Source organism: Protopterus annectens, chromosome 4.part0 (assembly GCF_019279795.1).
Source record: "Protopterus annectens isolate FY-2018-M chromosome 4.part0, PAN1.0, whole genome shotgun sequence".
NCBI lineage: Eukaryota > Metazoa > Chordata > Ceratodontiformes > Protopteridae > Protopterus > Protopterus annectens.
In genome coordinates, this window is record NC_056733.1 from 1,034,885,586 (window position 1) to 1,034,909,852 (window position 24,267).

General features: G+C 41.7%; 1 protein-coding gene across 2 annotated transcripts in view; it reads right to left on the reverse strand.

The window, feature by feature from the left end:
- The window catches only part of LOC122799721 (protein bicaudal C homolog 1-like), a 1,306,264-nt gene that overhangs the window by 992,922 nt on the left and 289,075 nt on the right, over positions 1-24,267 (reverse strand). For both annotated transcript variants that reach the window (XM_044068975.1, XM_044068974.1), the window contains exon 5: positions 18,692-18,850. In XM_044068975.1, coding sequence (XP_043924910.1) covers positions 18,692-18,850 — 159 coding nt within the window. The remainder of the gene's footprint in view (positions 1-18,691; positions 18,851-24,267) is intronic.

Below are 24,267 nucleotides of genomic sequence, written 5' to 3' on the forward strand. Positions count from 1 at the left end.
TCAGTGTAATTCTTAACATCTCCACTAGGTGTTACCATTACTACTACTCTGAAGCCAAAAACATGTTCATTCCCACATTCTCCACAGCGTTTTGCTAAAGCATTACGCATATCTTGTGTACTGATCAGTATGCTGTACTGATGCTCCCTAACCAGCTCCATCAGGATCTGTTTGTTTTACCTATATAGAAACAGTTACAGACTCTACAACTAGCCAAATACACCAAAACCCTACTTCTACAATTAGCTTGTGCTCTAAACTCATATCTAATGTGGGTAATAGGATGGATGAAGCTAGTGGAAACATCTATATATTTACAAAAATTGCAATTCATACACCTAGTGGTTCCTTAACGCAAGGTGTTTACAACACTGCCACCCTGGGACTTATTCTTATAACACAACTGTCATGAGGCTTTTCCTATTCTTGAAAACATAACTGGATTTATCACCTACCACTTTCTTCAAACCTTCATCTAGATGCAAAATGGACCAATTTTAATTTACTATACGTAGGATATTAATAACATCACTAGTATAGTGTAGGGATAAAGAAACATCCTTTTTAGCACACACTGATTCCTTTTCCAAAGAATCAGCAATCCCTGGATCACAAATATCATAGTAGAAAGGGTGGAGGCCCTACCTTCTCTATCAATAGAGCTCACTTGAAGTGCTATATCAACCTCTCATTTTCTATAACCCCTACATGAAAAATCCTGCTTCAGCTTCCTGACATCACTATTATATAAATTATCTTTGTTGTTCAATCTAGAAATATGCATGCCCTGTCCTTCGACTACATTCCTGAAAATATGTCCAGGGTGCATGCTACCATGGTGTACCATGATATTTCTCCTACATTCTTTTCTAATCGGTGTAGTGGTCAGTCTGCAACCCTCATCCACAATGAGCTTGGCATCTAAAAAATCAATTTCCTTACTAGAAAACTTATGGGTAAATTTCAAAAAAGGAACAATCCCATTAACATAACTTATAAAATGCATCAATTGTGCATCCGTGCCCATCCAAACAAAAAAGAGGTCATCTACAAACCTATTATATGCCATAATATGAGGTGCAAATGAAGAGTGTAATATGAATTTGTTCTCCCACTGGGCCATCACAATGTTGGCGTAGTTATTGGCACAACTAGTGCCCATAGGTATGCCAACTTTCTGTAGAAATATCTTCATATTTAAAACAATGAGTGAGAAGGTCACTTAAAATCAAATCAGTAAAAACAAAAATGAAAATTCCAGCAAAGCTAGAACTTCCACTGAGTGACCTCCCAAACCTCTTGTATCAGAGGCACATGGGATATATGCAAATGAACCTTATGAACATCAGGCATTTCAGCTCAATGGCAATTCTGAATGCCCATGACTTGTTTCATCATTTTAATGGACAATTTCTGGCCAAGAAAGCCAAACCTCACTAGCTGTGGATATGTATATTTTGGCCTTGTTATGACCTCATCAGCACAGCACAAGCAGAGTGCTTGACTAAGCATTAGAAACACAGGGCTGTTATACCCAGCTGATGCCCATTATCATTAGGGTCACTGCAAAAATATCCCAAACAACAAACTAAAACAATGAGTGAGAAGGTCACTTAAAAAACAATCAGTAAAAACAAAAATGAAGACTCCAGCAAAGTTAGAACTTTCACTGAGTGACCTTCCAAACCTCTTCTATCAGAAGCACATGGGATATATGCAAATGAACCCTATGAACATCAGCTGTTTCAGCTCAATGGCAATTCTGAATGGATATTTTTGCAGTGACCCTAATGATAATACTACAGACAGGGTTAATGCAGACAAATGATTGAGGCCAAAGCCATGGATTAAAGCTAAATGCAAAAAAATGGATTATTATTCCTTTTGGGAATGCTGACATCCATGCTAATTACATTATAGAGAGCATCCCCCCAAGTGTAGACCCAGTGGTAGGTAATCTAGATACTCAGGCTGACAGCAACCAGAGCTGTGACCACCACATATCCACAGTAGTAAGGAAATCCTTCTATGTGGCACATCTTATAAGTAAAGGCATCTTATCTAGATCTAAGGATGTTATAATTACATTATACTTGGCCCTCATCAGACCAGTAACTAAGTACAATGCTCCCTTGTGCATGTACCTCCCCAGACACCTGCAACAATTGTAGAGACCACAAAGGTTTCTCACCAATAAATTACAGGGTACACAAATCAAGTCTTACATGGAAAGACTGAAAGCCCTGTCACTGTATTCTGTCTCCTACATGTTGCTAAGGGGTGGCCTGTGCCTGGCATACAGAGCAATCTCTGACCCGGCCCAAAAGGAAATGCTACACATTTTTGTAAATCAAACTGCATGAGGGTCACTCGGTCCAGGGATTTTAATCTAACTTCTGACATGAACAGGTTATGCTTGGAGAGATAGATATAGGTTCATAGGTGTGTACTAGGCTAATGGCTCTGGAGTCTTTACAAGCCTAACCTGTAGGATTAACCTGGAATTGTGCCACCCGACCTTAGTTCCCAGTGCCTCTGTCAAGTTTAGCCACTGTAGTGATCCCGGGGTGAATTTTCTATTTCCCATCCACTCATCAAGATTTCTCTTGAAGAAGGCCAGTGAGGTGCTCTGTTTGACATGTATGGGAAGTCTAGTCCACAGCATGGGCAGTCTCTGGGTTATGAACCTGTCCCTCCAACATGTCCTGTTGATTGTGGTAATGAGGTTGAGGTCTCTGGAGCGTGTGGTGCGGAGGGACTGGGATTCCTTTAGATGTAGGATTTCTAATAGAGCTGGGCCAGATATAGCTTTGTAAGTCAAGCAGAGATCACCTCTAAGTAGGCAATATGAGACAGAGAATAGTTGGAGTTTTTTGAGTCTGTCCATATAGAACAAGTGTTTAAGGCCTAGGATCTTCTTTGCGAGTTACTTTTGCAGCCTCTCCAGTTGTTGCAGGTGTATAGTGAGGTACATGCCAAATGGGGCACTGTACTCGATGACTGGCCTAATGAGGGAAGAGTAGAGGGAGACAATGACCTCTTTCTTGCTGGATGCAAAACCCTTAGTAATGAGATGTGCCACATAGAAGGACTTTCTGACCACAGTGGCAATGTGGTGGTCAAAAGAGAGGTTGTTGTCAACCTGTGTTCCAAGATCTCTTATAACACCTTTTGTGTTCAGTGGACTACCATCAATGTGGTAATTCATGGGAACTGGGTTTTTCCCAAAGGCGATGACAACACATTTTTTGGCATTGAGCTTAAGGCCATGGTTCTGACACCAGTCGTTGGTCTCAGTGAGGCCTTTCTGTAGGATGTCAACATCACTTGGAGAGTTAATAATAGCTCCCAACTTGCAATCATCTTCGAACTTTGTCAACCAGAGTCCCTTTGTGTTGGCCTGGACTTCAGAGAAGTAGATACCAAACAGGAGAGGCCCCAGGACCAAACCCAGTGGGACTGCATTCGTGACTGGTCAGCAGTCTGACTTGGAGTCAGCTACTTTCAAACTGTGGGCTCTATCTGTGAGCCAGTTTGCAACCCACCTAATGATATAGGGGCAGATATCTAGCTTAGTGAGTTTTCTATGATTCCTGAGTGGGGAATGGTATCAAAGGCCTTGGCCACATCAAGGTAGGATATATGAACCACCTTGCCTTCATCCACAACTCTGGTGACTGACTCAAAGAAGTCGACCAGGTTGAGCAGGCATGATCTACCCTTCATAAAACCTAACTGCGTGGGATCCAGAGTTTGGAGATTCCCTATATCCTTGTCTAGGTCCATGATGATACGTGCCATAGCTTTGCATATCAGACTCGTCAGGCTAATGGGGCGATAGTTCCCAGGGTCTATAGTTGCTCCTCCTTTGTGGAGAGGGATGACTGTAGCAGTGCACCATTTGGTAGGGACAAAGCCTGAGGTGAGGCTGTGATTGAACAGGACACACAGGTGAGGTGCCAGTTCACTCTGTAGTTCATGCAGAACACAGCCAGGGATATTGTCATGTCCCATAGAAGCTGTATTCTTGGCCTTGGACAGTGCTGTTTTAACCTGTGCAGCAGTAATAATGGGTGCCTGGCAATCTACTGGTATTGTGATTGGTCCTTAGGGGGGGTAAAGTTGGCACTGAATCTGTTGGCCAGTATATTGGCAATATCTGTTGGCTCAGTATAGGAGGTACCATTGTACAGTAGCTCAGAGCAAATCTGGGTACTGCCGTGGAGATTCTTTACATAACTTTAGAAGGCCTTGTGGTTGTCTTTACTATCTGCTGCAATTCTGTTTTCATAGCTAGCTTTAGAGGATTTGATGAAGGATCTCAACTTTTTGTTGAGACTGATAAGGGAATTTTTCCAGTCTTGGGACTTTACCTTATTCTGCATCAGTTTCCTCCTTCTGTGGTAGAGTTTGTTTCTGGTAGGGGACCATCAGATTAGTTACCTTTTTTTGGAGGAGAGCATCTTGGTTCTATTGGGTATGGCAAGATCCATGCATTTGTGTACGTGATCGTATGATTTGGTGGTCATGCAACTATTCTCCATTTACATGGGTGCCGTGAAGTTAGCCACCTCTGTTTTTAGGAGCCCAAAGTTAGCTTTGGAAAAGTTTTTCATGGTGGTTACCTTTGCAGGTGGGTGGGGTGGGAGGATGTGGATTTCCAAGGTGTATAGTTTGCGGTCGGATTTAACCAGGAAGGTTTTGACTATTGGTGTAGAGCAACGGCCACCCATGTTAGTAATGACCACGTCAAGGATGTTGCTACCTGTAGTGGGGGTAAGAATGAGCTGGTCCAGGGCATTGGAATTAATGAATTCCAGGAAATATTGGGCAAGTGCACTGGTACATGAGTAGCTTTCCCAGTTAATGGAGGGATAGTTGAAGTCGCCCAGTATGACAGTGTTAGGATGGACTCTAATATTCTCCAGGATGCTTAGGAACATGGAGTGTGAGTCTTGGGACATGGTTGGTGACATATAGCAGGCTACAACCTGAATTGCTGTCTTACCTAATGTTAGCTGCACTTAAAGTATCTCTGATGCATTATGTTGAGCTACCAGTCTGGAGGTATGCTTATCCTTTATAAGTACGGAAACACCACCGCCTTTGGAGCTTCGGTCCAAGTTCTGGGGCTGAAAGGTGTGGAATGAGTTATAGACTGGTAATGCAGGGGTGCTTTCTGCTGCCTTGAACCAGGTCTCTGTTACAGCAGAAATGCCAATGTTCTCCATTTTAAGGAGTGCTTCGAGCAAGTGCATTTTCAGATTTAGACTCAGATTGCATTTGTTTGCAGCTGTTACGGTGGTAATTTGGTATTTGGAACACTGCCTAAAAAAGGCACTATAGGAGTGACAAGAGCCTTGGCCAGTATCCAGAAACCCAAAGGTGACAGATGCAAGCCATCTCTGGCAAAGCATCGAGGTCTGTCAATCATGTAATCCCAGGCAGACAGATACTGGATCCCCTTAGAATGACACCAGAAACTTAGCCAATTGTTGAAATCAATCATTTTCTGCTTGTACTGTGGTATCATTCTGAGTGATGATAGGATGCTGCTCAGGGCTAGGGTCATACCCGCCTGGGCTACACTGGGCTACATAATCCGAGAGTTCCTCCATGTCTCTTTTCACTCAAACCCACATGTACAATGACATAGTCAGCATGCATTATGTGGTGGATCCTGGCACTGATAGGCAGCTGACTGTTACTTTCTCCTTATTCAACCTAGTGAGTGGGACATCAGTGTGGCTCACTATCGAGTCACCTATGACTAGTGTGTTGGGTATGCTGTTTTGCCTTAGGGGCTTTGATTGAGTGGCACACTGTTTGAGAGAGTTATGTGTCTCGTGATTAGTATGTAGTGGTATTCGAGTGTGTTCCTGCCTTGGAGGTCTCTGCTGTTTGGGTAGATTTTTATTCAGAGCCTCCGCAAAGATGGGGGTGTGATTTGTGTTTTTATGTGAAGGCAGTGCTGGTGTGTGTTCTGGAGGGCTATGTATTCTATGTGGTGTCATGCAAGTGTTGACCTTCTCCTCTTGACCAGCTATTCCAGTCTTGGCTGGAGAGTGTGTGGCTTCCAATTTGGATATATAAGTGCATCTCTCACAAGTCTTGAGTGTTGGGAGTAAGAGAGAGGGTTGTCAGTGTACATGAGGCAGTTGCTACATTGCCTCAGGATGCCCAAGCTCACCAGGTTAATAGGAGAAAGCACAGGGAACTGACCTTTAGACATGCCTGGAGGGGTGGGCATTAATAATAAGTACTGGAGCTGTTTCCTTGTAGAACATTTAGTGCTGGTAGCACTTTTGTGTGCTACAATAATTGCTTCAACAAGTTTCGTAAAGTGCTAGACTAATAAACTAGTAAAAGTGCAGGAGAGGAGAGAACTAACAGATCTAAGGGAAAAACTGAAGAGCAGACTTTGGCACCACTCAGAAGCTTAAAAACAGTCCTGGACACAGCAAATCTGTATCTGGACTAGACTAGTTACAGGAAAGGCAGGAAACAAGTGCAAACTCAGGCTTTTAAACCAGAAAGTTGAAAGAGATGGAAAAACTACCCAAACGGCCAATAAACTACAATTTCTGGGCCAGAAACCACTCCTCTTGTGGTAGATAGGCTACCTAGTGCTTACCACTCCCGCTGATAAGCTAGAAGGCTTCCCTCCAACACAGGAAGGCTTGAGGGGCTCAGAAGCTTACAAACAGTTCTGGGTATAGCAAACCTATATCTGGACTAGATTACTTACAGGAAAGGCAGGAAAAGCACACATGCAGGCTTTTAAATCAGAAAGTTGAAAGAGCTGGAAAAACTGCCCAAACAGCCAATAAACTACAATTTATGGGCCAGAAACCACTACACCTGTAGTAGATAGGCTACCTAGTGTTTATCACTCCCACTGACAAGCTAAGAGGCTTCCCTCCAACACAGAAAGGCTTGGGGGAGGGGGGCTCAGAAGCTTACAAACAGTCCTGGATACAGCAAATCTGTATCTGGACTAGACTAGTTACAGGAAAGGCAGGAAGCAAGCTTAGAATTTTTTTACAGAAAAGCAGCTAAAACAGCACTAAATCAATTCAAGTGCAGTGTAAGCTAGGACACTTGAGTGTGTATCAGTATTAAAGCAAATACAGTTTAAATAATTGCAATTTATTCAAACTGTATTCTGAACTGAATTCAATTATTGTTTTATTCAACTCTGAACAGTTAGAAAGTGTCAAAAATATACTCATCAGTTGAGAAGCACACAAAAGGAGATTCTAGCAAAGTTTTTTTTTAGTAAAGTGGAAATAGAGAAAGGAGGAACAGAAGGTAGTTCAAGGTTAAGAACCTAAGTGGGTTGGCCTTCTCAAATGTTCTCTCTGTATTAGGTAGAATGAGCTAATGACACTAGACTGAGAGGAGTGTCCCAGATCAAATTTACAGTAGGGGTGGGCAACTGCAAAGCCACCAAGTAATGTACAGTAATGCACACTATTACAGTTACTAGCTATACTACTTTAGGCAGAAAACACTACAGAAATGTTTATCGCAGCAGAAAAACAGCAGTGAGACACTAAATGAAAGTTTTAAACAGATAAAGGAGGAAGGAGACTCTAGAGAATGCTTTTAACTGCAAACAAATCAGTTATATGATACACTCCTTGGCAAGGAAATCAGAACAAACAAACAGATATTTAACAAATGGAGAAAAGTTCCAGTTAATACCTAACACAGTGAAACTAGCTAGAAAAGACTTACAAACAGTGTGACAGTAAAAACCTTATCAGGCCCTGTAAGGCAGACATTTTTAGTGCAACCATGCAGATTCATTTTTAGCAATAAAATGCATTAACAAGTATGCAGCAGACTACAAAAAGTGCTATAAATATCTTGAGTAAGCAATAACTAGCAAAAATAAGCCAAAAAAACTGGATACTTATTGTTATATATCACAGATCAGAGTTGTGGTCAGTGCCCCTCCTCTGATTAGCTCTGTGCTCTCTATCAGCAGAAGATGGCTGCCAGAAACACATGAAACTCAACAAACAAAACAACCAGGCCTGGATAACAGCCGGTCTCTACCCAGACTATGCTACCTGACTAGAACACAGAAACCTCACAAAAAATGTACAGAAAAGCACAGATAGAGCACTCACAAACGGAAAATACAACTCTCAGTGTGAACAAAGCAGTTTACAGTTAAGTAATTCAGTAAAAATGCAATTAAAGTAATGAAACACCAACTAACAATGAAAATACAGTTAAAACAGTATGCAAGTGAAACAGTAAAAAAAGCTTTATAATGGTGCAAAATGTAGTAGATTAGCTGCATAGCACAATTATAAGTGTTACGAAGTGCAATTCAATGAAATAAATGTAAGAAATAACTTATTCTGCTCTTGGAGTCTTAGGGAATTTCTGCTTTGTCCCAGTGATGAATCACCACTCCACAGCCTGGTACTCTAGCAGAGACTGCTACTTCTCTGGAAGAAGCTTCTAAATCACATGAAACAGAACTCCTCCCTGACCCTCTTCAAATGCAATCTAGATCAATAGATGGGTGACCAGAAATTCACTCCTGGGGTGGCGCCCATGTCCCTCCTGGACAGAGGAAGTCATTATTAACTACCATAGACCCTTACCTCTGCAAACTTCACTTAACTAACCACTGACCACTGGGGCAGCTCAAGATAAATATGGCCAGGCTTGTAAGGTCTGTTAGCCTTGTAAACTCTATGAACCTATGAGAATTTCAGGAGCATTTGCTATAGCAATATATAGAGTAATTGCAGAAGGTGGATGCCTGGTATGAGCTTGCCATGATAATGACTGATGCCACTGGCATCTTCTGTTCTGGTCAGCAGTACCAGCCTTGCTATGGTGACCTAAGATCATGTACATATACATATATATATATATATATATATATATATATATATATAAAGATGCACTACCAGCTTCTATCTTACTCATTTTACCTGTATAGTTAGGAGTCCATACGTTGCTTTTTATTGAAGGAGCAGCATGAGTGTAACATGGTTGGATGTCATAGAATGCATGAGAGAAACTTCCATTAGGAGGTTGTATATGACATCTGTGCTAATCTATAGTATGACTGCAGTTGTGTTTGTAGCATATATGTGTAATAATATTTACCAATGTTGTGGTCCCTTTCCAGATGTACTTGTGCAAGAGAAGAAGGTGCGGTCACATTCACCTTCATCTGTGCCAGTAGAAGTGTCTGGCACTGGGTCACCACTGATTATTTTCTTGCTGGAGGTGACCTTGTTAGATTACTGGTGCCTTCCATGGTTACTTTTCAGGAGTAGGAAGATGCTTTGCTTCTGAGACCAGTCTGGTCAGATCTGCCCTGGTTTCACATTAGCTGGGTGCCCGTTCAGCTGCATGGAGTGCCTTCTGGTATAGTGCTTGGAGTTGTGTAACTGGCAGGCCTTGCCCACTGGGTAACCAGAGAAGCAATGAGCCCATAACATCAGCCACTAAGGAAAGTGATGCCTGGCTATTTTTCCTTCTGAAGCCTGGCATTCAGCCATGCCAGGACCATACCCTATGCCTATCCTAGTGATTTACCTTTCTTATGCATCTTCCCTAGTTCTTGTCCAAGCTTCCTCATCACCACCTGACATTCTCTGTATGTCTATGTCTATCCAATGTCCTGCCAATGTTTTGTGTATCTAAGACTCTGTTTTATGTTGTCTGTCTGTCTCTGCTACTTCCCATTCCCCTCTACCCTACCCCTCTACCTTCCCTCACTACTTTCTCCACCTCTCCTTATTTTCAATATAAAATGTCTTTCCCTGAAAAGAAATTACTCTTCTTTCTCCCAACCTTTCATACTTTATGTTTACCCTTGTGTGCTTATGTCTGCTCTCCCTGTTCCTTCTCCCCTATTTTCCCCATTTCCACTCCATTTATATAAGGAACAGAGTTGGTGCTTTACTGTGCACAACCACAGTGGTCTGTCTGATGGGTGCTATGCTGCCCTTCTTGTGCCAGATGTGTATGAGATGCAGCTATGCATCACCACATTTGTGCATGAGTGCAGACTGACTCAGCTAGGCTAGCTTCTCTTCCCTGTGTCATATGTTACATCTGTCATGAACTCTATTTTTGTGCTGGTTCCATCCATTCATCAGCCTAGCACTGGGTTCCATCCATTTATCAGCCTACAACTGGGTTCCATCTCTTCATCAGCCTAGCTCTGGGTTCCATCCATTTATCAGCTTACAACTGGGTTGCATCTATTCATCAGCCTAGCACTGGGTTCCAGCCATTCATTTGCCTAGCACTGCCTTCCGTCCATTCATCAGCCGAGCACTGGGTTCCAACCATTTATCAGCCTACCACTGGGCTCCATCTAGTCATCAGCCTAGCACTGGGTTCTATCCATTCATTAGCCTAGCACTGGGTTCCATCCATTCATCAGCCTAGCACTGGGTTCCAGCCATTCATCTGCCTAGCACTGCCTTCCGTCCATTCATCAGCCTAGCACTGGGTTCCAACCATTTATCAGCCTACCACTGGGTTCCATCTAGTCATCAGCCTAGCACTGGGTTCTATCCATTCATTAGCCTAGCACTGGGTTCCATCCATTCATCAGCCTAGCACTGGTTTCCATCCATTCATCAGTCTAGCACTGGGTTCCAATCATTCATCAGCCTAGCACTGGGTTGCATCCATTTATCAGCCTACCACTGGGTTCCATCTAGTCATCAGCCTAGCACTGGGTTCTATCCATTCATTAGCCTAGCACTGGGTTCCATCCATTCATCAGCCTAGCACTGGCTTCCATCCATTCATCAGCCTAGCACTGGGTTCTATCCATTCATTAGCCTAGCACTGGGTTCCATCCATTCATCAGTCTAGCACTGGCTTCCATCCATTCATCAGCCTAGCACTGGTTTCCATCCATTCATCAGCCTAGCACTGGGTTCCATCCATTTATCAGCCTACAACTGGGTTCCATCTATTCATTAGCCTAGCACTGGGTCCCATCCATTTATCAGCCTACAACTGGGTTCCAGCTATTCATCAGCCTAGCACTGGGTTCCAGCCATTCATTTGCCTAGCACTGCCTTCCGTCCATTCATCAGCCTAGCACTGGGTTCCAACCATTTATCAGCCTACCACTGAGTTCCATCTAGTCATCAGCCTAGCACTGGGTTCTATCCATTCATTAGCCTAGCACTGGGTTCCATCCATTCATCAGCCTAGCACTGGGTTCCAGCCATTCATCTGCCTAGCACTGCCTTCCGTCCATTCATCAGCCTAGCACTGGGTTCCAACCATTTATCAGCCTACCACTGGGTTCCATCTAGTCATCAGCCTAGCACTGGGTTCTATCCATTCATTAGCCTAGCACTGGGTTCCATCCATTCATCAGCCTAGCACTGGTTTCCATCCATTCATCAGTCTAGCACTGGGTTCCAATCATTCATCAGCCTAGCACTGGGTTGCATCCATTTATCAGCCTACCACTGGGTTCCATCTAGTCATCAGCCTAGCACTGGGTTCTATCCATTCATTAGCCTAGCACTGGGTTCTATCCATTCATTAGCCTAGCACTGGCTTCCATCCATTCATCACCCTAGCACTGGGTTCTATCCATTCATTAGCCTAGCACTGGGTTCCATCCATTCATCAGTCTAGCACTGGCTTCCATCCATTCATCAGCCTAGCACTGGTTTCCATCCATTCATCAGCCTAGCACTGGGTTCCAATCATTCATCAGTCTAGCACTACTTCCCTGTTTACATTGCAATTCTCTTTAATTATGTGGCCCTTTGCTTGACCTGCTAATACTGACATTTAACACATCACATGTTTGATTAGCTATGCAGTTCTTTGTGCAGCAACATCAAACTGTTAGCACTGAGTAACTAAGCAGCCCATGTTTGAATCTTAGCCATAATGTGATTACATTAGTACAGCTAGCAATTACATTACTTTTAATTCAGAATACAGTTATCTGGTTTGATGCTTCCTTTAATTTGAATTTACTTGGACAAAATATTGCACCCTTAAAAATTATTTATACAACATATCCGTATTTCATACAAGCATGACATGTTTTTAGAAAAAAACATTAATAGTTAAAAAAATGTATGCAGCAGCTCTGAGTAGAATAAATTTGTTTACATGTTTAAACATTCAATGACATGGAACAAACACATAATCTAAAATTAATGCTAAAAATGATATAAGCAATATTCAGTGTTTGGTGCACTTCTACATAAATGTTTTTTTATGTAGCCATTCTGTGATAAGCTGAGGTAATAAGGCTCTAAAATTAGGGTTGCTACCCCAATCCCCTCTTTATAATGAGGAGATTATTGCAATTCTCCCTTTAAGTAACTTAAGCTGGAAGACATCTGTGGTGCTCACACATTCAAAAGTTATTTGGTCCCCTGCCCACAGCCACAGGTTTCGTAGGTGTCCAGCTCTAGCCATAACAAACTGTTCTCTCACATCCTTTATCTGCACAGAACATTTAAAGCAAGAGACTGTTGAAAAAGGTGATGGAAGAATGGGTCACTCACTAATTGCTGTAGCTAGCATCACGCTCCCACAAAATGCATGACTATGGGGGACCCCAAATAACTTCTGATTGTGCGACCACACAAAGGAAGTAGATCTTAAGTTGTTTAAGACAAAATCACAACACCTTGAATTCTCTGATTGCATTTCCATACATGACAGTAATTACTTTATTCTAAATGTATTTCTTTTATCATCGTATTAATCTTTTGAAGTCATGAGTGACAGGTTAGCTCAAACAAGTGCATGCACAGATCATGCACAGTTGGTTGACGTGTTTGTAAACAGTCGATATTGTTAGGTCTCTTAATACAGCAGATTTTGTTCACATTTCTGCCACTCTTTCTGTCCCTTGACCACTCGCGTTACTGTATCCTGCACAGACATTTTACAAATGACGGTATTCACTAGGCACCATTAATAGTGCACGCGTGTTCACTAGGCACCATTAATAGTGCACCAGTGTAACGTGAACAATGTCAAGTGGGGAGTTGAATGTTCACCAGATGTCACTTGCTGTAACAGTCTTTGGTCTGTTACTCTAATCTGTAATAATGGTCCTCTCTTTTTATGGATCTTACAATGACCTACCTCATCATTTAAACTGTTTCACATTAAGAATTTATTATTTATTTATTTATTTATTTATTTATTTATTTACATTTGTTGACCGGGAGTGTCCGACTGGACGCAAGTCCATTTTCAGCGGAGGCCCGGGGAGAAAAGCTCCACAGTTAAAAATAAACAGACAGTAGTTACATTGGATTACATAGCGATTAACAATTTAACATAGCAATTAATTACAAACATATTTACAGATGAAGAACATAGTACATCAGTAGACAACTAGAATCTTTATCTGCGAAGTACATAACAGACATTAACAAATGTTACAATAATAATAATAAGTACTAGGCTTATGAGCATCTGAGCTTGATATAATCAAGGTAGTTAGTGGAGTGGAAAGAAAGGTAGTGGTTGGATGGGGTGGGTGATATTAGAGTGGGAGTTGCAAGGGCATAGCCAGCATGTTTTTAGGTGTGCTTTTAGTAAAGTTTTGAAGTGGGTGCATGATGGTATGGAGGTAATTGTGGGTGGGAGGGAGTTCCATAATTTGGCTATGGTGCAAGAGAATAGTGCTTCACCAGCAGAGCTATTGGATTTAGTGATCTACAAGTGATTTTTGTTGCTGGATCTTAGTGGTCTGGTGGTGCGATAGGGTTGGAGTAGATTCTGGAGGGATGGGACATTTAGTGGATGATTTACTAGTTTGTGGGCAAGTGATAGTTGATACCAATGAAGGAGGTGAGGGGGTTCAAGCCAGCCCAGTTCAGCAATTGAGAGACAGTGGTGACTACGGTAGGATGCCCCTGTGGCGAATTTGGCGACGTTGTTGTAGCAGGTCTCTAGCTTGTTTAGATCGCATTGCCTTAGGTTGGTATATATTGGAGAGGCATAAAGTAGAGAGGAGATAAGGTGGGAATTTGCTATTGAAATCTTTGCTGCTTTGGTGAGAAGTTGCTTATTTCTGTATAACGCTCCTAGTTTTTTTGTGGACTTTTTTTATGATCATGGATATGTGAATGTCAAATTTTAGTTTATTGTCTATTTCCACTCCTAGCAATTTGGTGTGTTCAGTTGAGCATATAGTGGTTGGGAGGGTGGACTAATGGTTAAGGTGTTTGCCTTACAAACACAAGGAGCAAGGTTTGAGTCTCACAAGGGATAATTGGCTAAGCTTAAAATGGCTTGCAAGGGCAGTTAGCTTAGTACTAACCTATGAACCTATGGTGTTGTCTTTTGCTGTGATGTTAAAGTGAGAGTTGTTTTGAGTATGCTTGGTGGGTTGGAAGATGAGTAGTTCAGTTTTGTTTGGGCTGAGTATTAATTGGGCATTGGATAACCAAGTTTCAACAGAGGAAAAGGCTTCCTGTGTGACTTTTTGCAGTTTCGGTAGGGACTGGGCTAAGTAGATGATGGTTGAGTCATCTGCGTATTGTATGAGTGTGCCATGTTTGGTGGCAGAGGCTAGATTATTGGTGAGAACAGAGAAGAGTAGGGGTCCAAGGATGGATCCTTGGGGAACCCCTATGGAGACAGGTAGTTGGAGAGATATGTCATTCTGCCATACAATGGATTGTTGGCGGTCAGACAGGTAACTCTGAAACCAGTTGGTGACTGATTGAGAGAAGGATAGATTATTGAGGACAGAGATAAGTTGTTTGTGTGGGACCATGTCAAATGCTTTAGATAGGAAAGTAGCAGAGGAGAGATAGCCATTGTTTTTATGCTGAAGGATAGTGTTAGTAAAGGCGAGTAAGGCAGTGGTGGTGCTATGGTTTGGTCAGAAACCATGCTGAGTATTGGAAAGGAGGTTGTTAGTAAGGAGGTAGACTGAGACCTGAGAATGTATGCATCTCTCTAGTATTTTGAAGAGTGGAGAGAGAATAGCTATGGGGCAGTAATTGGTTAGTTCTGTGGAGGGGCCACCTTTGTGGAGGGGAATTATATGTGATACTTTCCACAGTGTGGGAACGTAACTTTCTGACAGAGATCAGTTAATCAAGATGGATACTGGATAGGCCAGAGCATCAGCTGCGATTTGTAGATATTCACTTGGGAGGTTGTCTGCTGCTAATTTGGTGGGCTTAAGTTTAGTTAAAAAAAATTTTATGTTGGAGGTAGGTACAGGAGAAAAAGAGAAGGCAGTGGGGAGATTACTAGTTGAAGGTGTGGGTTGGAGGGGAGGGGGGTTGTGTTGTTTAGCTAGTGATAGTATGGTTTGTGTGAAGTGTGTGTTGAATGAGGGAGCAATATTTTCGGAGGAGTGAGGGATGTTAGGAGGATGGGTACTGACTTTACCTGGGTGGGGGATGGAGTTTATGGAGGACCAGAATTGTTTGGGGCTATGTTGGGAGGAGTCTAGGGCAGACTGGTAGTATTGGAATTTGTCCTGTTTTATTAGCCTTTTAACTCTGTTGAGTAGTTCTAGGAATTTCTGTCTAGTTGAGGAGGTTTTGGTTTTGCACCAGTTCTCCCAGGCTTTATCCCTGTTTTTCATTTCTGTCTTAGTGGTTTTCTGTAGCCATGGGGAGGGTTGTGCTTTTGTTCTGGAAAGTCTTATGGGGGCATGGTAATTAAGGATGCTCAGGAAGGTAGTATTAAAAAATTCAACTGTGTCATCAAGACTGAGATACTTTAGGGGATGCCAGTTACATTCTTTGAGGGATGAGATGAATGTGAGTGGGTTAAAGTTTACTTTTTTTACGTATTTGACGGTAGATGACAGGTTTAACTTGGTATAGGTATTTTTTTAGTAGGAATGTTGGGGAGTGATCACTGAGGCTATCTGATAAGCAGCCTGTTATATATGACTGGGGGCTCTTACTGACTAGTATTCAATCCAGGGTAGTGTGCTTGCTGGAGTTTTTATTTATCCTGGTTGGCGACTGGACTAGTTGGGTGAAGCCATGAAGGTTTATATGATGGGTTGGATTGTTGCCAGAATAGGATTGCTAGTCAATATTGAAATCACCTAAAATGATAGTTTCTTGGGGGAGATGGTGGGTAGACCAGCTGAGGAGGCTTTCTAGTGGAGGGATGTTTTGGCCAGGTGGGAAGTAGCATCCAATTATGTTGATGGTTTTGTTTTGGTTTATTTTGAGGTTGGTATATATTATTTCTTCATTGCCTATTTGTGGAGCTGATGCTTTTAAGATCTGGATGTTTAGATGCTGTTTAAATATTATAGCTACACCACCTCCTTTCTTGTTTAGTCGGTCTACTCTTAGTATGCCATAACCGGTATGGAGTATTTGCTCACTGGTAATGTGAGGGTTTAGCCAGGTTTCTGTCAGGATGACTATATCTGGGGAGTACAAGTCTATGGTGGCATGGAGTTCATGGACTTTGCTGGATATACTTCTAATATTTAGGCTTAGTAGAAAGAAGTCACTTGGCTTTCTATTGGCTGTGATATGGGAGTTGTGGTTTCTAGTCTGATTATGAAGATTGGGGTTGGAGATGGTAGGGCCAGGATTGGGGTGGATGTCTCCACTTAGGGCTAGTTTTCTCAGTTTTTGAATGTATTTGTTTATTAGGGAAACTTTGTGATTGTGCTCTGTGGGTAATAAGTATGGTGGGAGGGTTACTATGTTAAGTTGTAGGGATGCTTTATGTTTGAGTCATATAGTTGGTAGAATAAGTGGTGGGTGCATAGGGATGGTTCTTGAGTTGGTGGGAGGGGAGCTGAGTGAGGGTGAGATATGAGTGGTGGTGTGAGTAGTACTACAGTGGTAGTGGTTGAGTGGGGGAATGATGGAGCTTTGGTAGGATGTAAGATATGCAAGGAGAGTGCATGCAGTGAGCATAGGTAAGATATGCTTGTACATGTTAGTTGAGGAGGTGTGATAGTAGTGGGAAAATGGAGGAGGTAGTGTTGGGTTAGCGCTGTGGTTGGCTATTGGAATGATGGGAGGGGTTTGTGAGTGTAATAAAGGTAGGACCACTGGGGGGGATATGGGGCAGGGTGGGGAGCAAAGCGGGTAGAGACCCTGTTAGTTGCTCTTATGAGGGGGCTGGAAACAATCAGGTAACAGAGTAAACTGATAAATGAACATATGATAGTGACAAAGGGTGGTTGTAGGTTTAACAACGGTGCCTGCCACAGGTAATATTTATTAACTTTGGGATTGGCTTAAGGTAATAAACAGGGAAGAGGGAGGGGGAGAACAAGGGTGTGAGCAGGCAGCTCTTTTGTACTGCTGCTAATGAGCCAAAGCAAAGACAAGTTTGTGTTTAAGAAACAATCAGAATTGACCAAGGACTGCTCTGAAACTGTAAGTCATTTCTTAACCATTTCTCAGGTGGAAAAACAGGATAACCTTTTATCAGTAGGTTAGTGTGGTCTCAGTTTAAATTAACAAACACACAGTATTGATCAGTTACGGATACTATTTGCTAACAGAAGGGAATAAGAGAGAAAGTGGAAGATGAGTGTGTGTGTGTGTGTGTGTGGGGGCTGCTTACAAGCCAAAGCACAGTGCTCTCCAGGGGAAAATGAATATTGGCTCAAACAGGTAAACACATACTCAAAGTTAACTTTAGCTGTTTGCAGACAGTTCAGACCCGGACTGCGCTTTTCTTATAAGAATGATAAAGGTGGTACTGCAGCTGAATACTTAAGAGTGGTGTTAGGTTCAAAGTTAACTTTAGCTGTTTGCAGACAGTTCAGACCTGGACTGGGCTTTTCTTATAAGAATGATAAAGGTGGTACCGCAGTTGAATACTTAAGAGTGGTGTTAGGTTGGGGAGACACTGAGCTCCTCATGAGGTCTGTAGCAGAGTGGATTGTAAGTGGATTGTAAGAATGTGGTACAATTTCATGAAGCTAAGTGAAACTGAGAAACAACACTTATTAAAGTTAATCAAGTAATGTCATACTTTCATATTATGGAATACTACTGTATTTACTCATAAATATATAATAAACACATAAATATTTCTTCTGTGGATCCAAAATTGGTCACAGAACTGGGTCTATATGACTACACCGAAAGATCAGAACAGCAAATGTATGTACATCGACACATTTACGTCGATGTACATACTGAGCGAAACACCTAAACAGCGAAATCCAGAGCGCCAAACGTGTTTCATCATCATAATGTGCCACACAGGTAAGTAGAATCTAAACTAAAATATTACATTAATTAGCTTTTGCAAGGGGGCAAGCCCCCCTGCACCCCCCACACCCCCCTACTTAAATATACCAACTCCGAGACCGCACTACAGTGGGGAAAAGGATATATTTCCTTATCCACACCATTGTGCTGCTAGCTATGAAACACGTTCGGCATTCTGGTTTTCACTGTTTAGGTGTTTCGCTCTGTATGTACATTGACGTAAATGTGTCGATGTACATACATTCGCTGTTCTGATCTTTCGGTGTAGTCATATAGAACCCACAGAACTATACCAGCCAAAACATATTTTCTAATAATTTCATTTTATTTTACTTTTAAATGTGAACAATTATAATAAAAAATGCAGTTTAAAGTTTTAGTCACTACAAAATAAAATCTATATGAAAAGGCATTTTGCTCCAAGTTTAACAACAGAAAATGCTGGTAATGTACAGTTTCAAAAGTACCTGATTGCTTTTCTCTGTGCCATTGCATCGATTTGAGTCAGGAAAGTGTATATGGCAGCCTGTGTCTTCCATGACTTTTTTAATGTTGCTTCCTCCTTTGCCAATGACATGTGAATGCTCTGTATGGGGGACATCCATCTTAAGTGTAACTTTGTTAACCTGATGTCAAGACGTAGAAGAATCTTGTCAATACACTGTGACAAATACATCAGTGAGTGTAGGCAGGTAGATAATCATACATTATGAATCAGATCTGGACAGGAGTGAAAAGAAGCAGTACTAAACTGTCACAATATTTATGATACGATGAACAGCAATACGCCAGTCACTAACCTTTTTATCAATTAAATATATTATAACATTAATTTAATATTTTCTCCAGTTCTTTATAGTACATCTTTTTATTTTAAAGTTAAACTTCTCGTAATCAAATATGTTACAAAGTTATATTCATAGATTCATAGTTTGCTACTAGGTGAATGACCTGGAGGGGGTTCTTTCTAAGCCTATCCAAGTTTTCCCAAAAGAATAATGATAGTCTGCATCCAAACAGGACATTGAGGGCCAGGCATTTATAAGCTACCTCGGTCCATAAGGGACATGGGTGCCAGGCCCAGTGTAAATTTCCTATTCCCCATCCAGTGGTCTAGGTTGAGCTTAAACTGGGCAATAGATGAACTTAGATTCACATGTGATGAGAAGACTGTTCCATAGGAGATGCAGTCTCTGGGACACATATCTGTTTCTCCAGCATGTTCTGTTTAAGTCACAGACAAAATTTAGGTCCCTAGATCTTGCATTTATGGTACTCTTTGACTTACAAATGTATAGGAGATTCATAAGTGTGGGGGTTGCAGATGCCTTGCAAGCAAGGCATAGATCACCCCTCAGCAATCTATAGGAGACTAAGTAGAGGCAAAGGGCTTTAAGAAACTCTGCATAAGGTTGGTTTGTTATGCCTTGTATTCTTTTTGTAAGGAGCCTATGAGGTTGCTCTAGTTACTGCATTTGTGTAGTCAGGTACACACCAAAGGGATCATTGCACTTTATGATTGGTCTGATAAAGGCAGAGTACAGTGGGATAATGACCTCTTTGGACCTAGAGGCCATGTTCTTACTAATAAGCTGTGCAACACAAAAGGATTTCCTCACCACTGTGGCCACATGGTGATGTAAAGTAAGGCTACTGTCTACATGTGTACCCAGATCCCTGAACACTGGGTTAACTCTTATGGGTGTATTATCAACACAGTAATTAGCCAGGATGGTTGAGTTCCCAAGGGTACAATTATGTATTTCTTAGCATTGAGTTTAAGACTGTGGCTTTGCCATAATTTGTAATTCAAGGGATAGACCTTTTTGAAGAATGCTAGTGTCTGCAGGGAAGTTAATGATAATCCCAACTTGAAATAATCTGCAAACATAGTCAGCCATAAGCCTTCAGCACTTGCTTCTATTTCAGAGAAATAGTTGCCAAAAAGGAGTGGTCCCAGTAGCAAGTGCTGGGGGACACTGCTAGTGACTGGCCTCTTGGTGGAGGTGTCCTCATCTGTTTTGACCTCCTGGGTCATATCAGTGAGCCAGTTAGCTATCTGGCAGGTGATAAAAGGGTTTATATCTAAATGAATGAGCTTGTCTATCATATCTGAATTGGGTATTGTATCCAAAGCCTTGGCCAGGTTGAGGTAATCTCTGTGCACAATCTCACCTTCATCCAGTTCTTTGGTGACCATCTCAAAAAAGTCCACCAGATTTAATAGGCATGACCTTTATTTAACAAACCCAAACTGTGATGGGTACAGCATTTGCAGGTTACCTATGTTCTCATTTATCCAGTCTATGATGATTCCTTCTATGGCCTTACATATGAGGCTGGTAAGACCTGTGGGCCTCTAGTTACCTGGACCTATGGTTGGACCTCCTTTGTGCAAGGGAATGACTGTAGCCATCTTCCATTCCTTGAGCACAAAACTGACTGATTATTAGGCTCCAATTACAAAGTGATTCAAGTGGTCCACAGATGTCATGTTTCATTAATTAAACATTCCGGGATGTTATCAGGGCCCATCAATGAAGTGTTTTTGGCCTTGGAAAGTGCACTGGTGACCTGTTCCCTAGTAATGGTTGGGGGGATTGTAGTATGCAGTATTTCCTTTAGACTATCAGGAGTTGAGTGGGGGAAGAAATTTAAGCTGAATCTGTCAGCCAAAAGGTTGGCAATGGCCTCTGGTTTAGTGTGGGTGATGCTATTTACAATAAGTTCTGTGCATTGTTGTATATTTCCCCTGAGGTTATGGACATAGTTGTAGAAAGCTTTGTAATTGTCCTTTTCCTGAGATGCTATTTTTTTCTTCAAATCTAACCTTCAAAGTATTAATAAACCCTTTTAGCTGCCTGTTAACATTGGTTGGGGGGCTTTTAGTATGCATGGCTTTGTTCCTCCTTTGCTTAGCTAAGAGATTTTTTCTTTTGTTGTATAAACAATTGATACTGTGATTCCACCACTGTGGCTTATCTTCTGAATTTTCCTTGCTCTATAGAGCTATCAATATGGCTGTACAGAGATTTTGTAAATATCTCAGCATAAACTATGGTCTTTACTGGGTTTGGGGGTACTTGGAATTTAGCCAAGGTATGGCTTAGTATAGAAGGGTTAGCCTTGGAATAGTTCCTAAAGGTTTTCTGGTTTTACTGGATCACCAGATTTAATTTTTATTTCAAGTAATACTGCCTTATGATCAGCTTTGATGAGTGAAGACATTACGTTGAGTGACGAACATCAGTCCCCACCATGTTTGTGAGTACAAAGCCAAGGATGTTTGTACCCCTGGTAGTAGAATAGACCAACTGATCCAGGATGTTGGTATTAACAAAGTTTAGGAATCGCAGGGCTTGTGCATTAGAAGTGGTGTAGGATTCCCAATCTAGAGAGGGTAGTTGAGACCCCTTATGAATATCATATTGGGTTGAACAGTGAGGGACTGCAGTACACTGACATAGGTAGCTTGGGTTTCCTGGGACATGGAGGGCGGGCCATAGCTTGCAAGGATATGGTATGAGACCCTGTTTATGGTGAATTGCACATGTGGCTCAAACACTTTGACTAGTCTGGATCTGAGGTTGGTTTTAATATAGACAGAGACTACGTCACCTTCAGTTCCCTTCTGTGCAGTAGCTGGTCTAAAGGTGTGAAAGGCATTATAACCTTGCATTGCTGGGGTACCCTCCGTGACTTTAAACCATGTCTCTGTTATTACACAGATGTCCATACTCTCCAGGGAGAGGAAGGCTTGCATGGAGTGCAGTTTATTGTTAAGATTTGTAGCATTGAGCAGTACCAACTTCAGACATTCCTTCATAGGTTCAGTTAAGTCAGTAGGTTTATCAGTTTGGCACTTAATAAAAAAGGCACTATGGAGTGGAAAAGGTCTTTGCCCCGATATCTGAAAGCCTAGAAGGGATAAGTGCAGACCATCCCTGGCCAAACAGCCTGGTCTGTCAACCATGTCTTCCCAGGCCGTCAAATACTGTACCCCCTGGATTCACATCAGATGCTAGGCCGATTGTGGAAATTAAATAATTTATTTTCTCTGGTAATACTCCTTTTGGTGGTATGTCTTTCTCTTAAATCAAGAAATACATTTCCTAGATAACAAGTATGAGAAGCTGGTAGTAAAGGAAGTGAATGCCTGTAAGGTGGCCTGCTCTTTTGTGACAAGGGCTCCCTTCAGTTGCTCAAAATCAAGCAGGATAAAATGTGACATCATGTGACCACAGAGCTGATTACTGTGATATCTGTAAAAGACAAACTAGTCATATGTTTCCTTGGCTGGTAAAATTCCAACCCCCATGTATCTGTTTGATAATAAGATTTAACAATGCTATCAGGAACAGGGTATGGACCTTAAGCCCCAACTTGCTGTAACCAAATAATGTGGCAGATGAGGTTTCTATTCCACTGCTGCCAAAAGAAAAGGTAAAGCATAAATTGGCACCACATGTACCTATCAGTCTGGTATTGGAGCAGGAGGTTAAGGATGTGACTTGCAGTTCCTGAGGCACAGGCCTCATTTGCTTACTGTGTGACCTTGAGCAAGTCACTTAACCAGACATTGCTTCTGGGTCACCCCTGAAAAGACACTGTGTGCCCACTGGGTCTACCTGGTTAACAAACAGGTATCATTATTAAGATGATGCATGCAAGGACTGACTGGCTTGAAGAGTTTATGGCAATGCATACCATTACCTGGGTCTGAGGTCAACACCTGTTGTACCCAAATAAGCTCTACACCACTACCTGCAGAACAAGGTTATAATTAGTGACTCCCCACAATTTCTCACATCTCAGTCTGAGCCTGGTGCCTTCTAATGAAATCTTACCAACAGTAACTGACACTTAACCAAACTGCACATAAACACTATACTTGGCATTCTGTGGCAACACAATGTGGTAACATCATGTACATGGTCTTAGCCTATGATGTATAACTCATAACTCTTTATGAATTTGAAAGGGCTTTAGTATACCATTACTTTGAAATTTGTCCACCGATCATTGCTTGAGTTTTGGTCTTGCAAAACCACTGAATACTAAAACAGCAAAGTATGTGCCGACCTTTTATATGGATGGACATGTGGGACACCTTAATAGTTTTATTTCCCCTAAAGATAATTAGATAACTTCCACTGAAAGTCTGGAGAAAGAGTTTAATCCTGTGAAATACCTTACGCTAAATAATACACCAATGTTGACAAATGTTAAGAAAAAAACAGAACTTTCAGACTACTGTGCAGTTTGGAAGCAGCAATTAAACTGCCGGAAAAGTAATTTCAAATACATTTTAGGTATTGTACATAAGTACTTGAAAGTAGAGCCTTTGAAAACACGACATAATTTGGAAACTTGCAAAAAAAAAAAAATCACATAAAATTTAAGGGTATTTTGAAATATATGACAAAGCTGATTAGACTAAATGGAAAATTCAAGTCCGCAGAAGGACTCACAGATAAAATATGAGTTAGGTGTATGTGTAGCATGTGTTGTGAGGGTATATAAAAGATGCTGTTCTGTAAGTGAGATGTAAGTCTTAAAGAAGCATTAACTATATCAGTATCAGTGGAAACAGCAGTCAGACATACGTCTGAACTGCAACAAGGCAGATATAATGAGCTGTTAAATGACTATTGACTGAGACTCTTATGACACAGACCTGTTTAGGTGAGCAAGACTATTTATTTATTTATTTAATATTTGTTAACCAGGAAAGTATGACTAGGACAGAGCCTATTTTCAGCAGAAGCCTGGGGAGAAATGCTCCAGATGCATGTTTTTGGAATGTGGGAGGAAACCAGAGTACCTAGAGGAGACCCACACATACACAGGGAGGACATGTAGACTCTGCACAGAAGGCACCCCAGCAGAGAATCGAACCAGAGGACCTCTTGCTGTGAGGTGACAGCATTAACTGCTGCAGCACTGCAGCACAAAGGTGATGCATGTTGGTTTAAATAAACAAACTGTGGGAAATGCCATAAACAGGCCTTATGTAAAGAATGTGTGACTTGAAAAGTAAGAA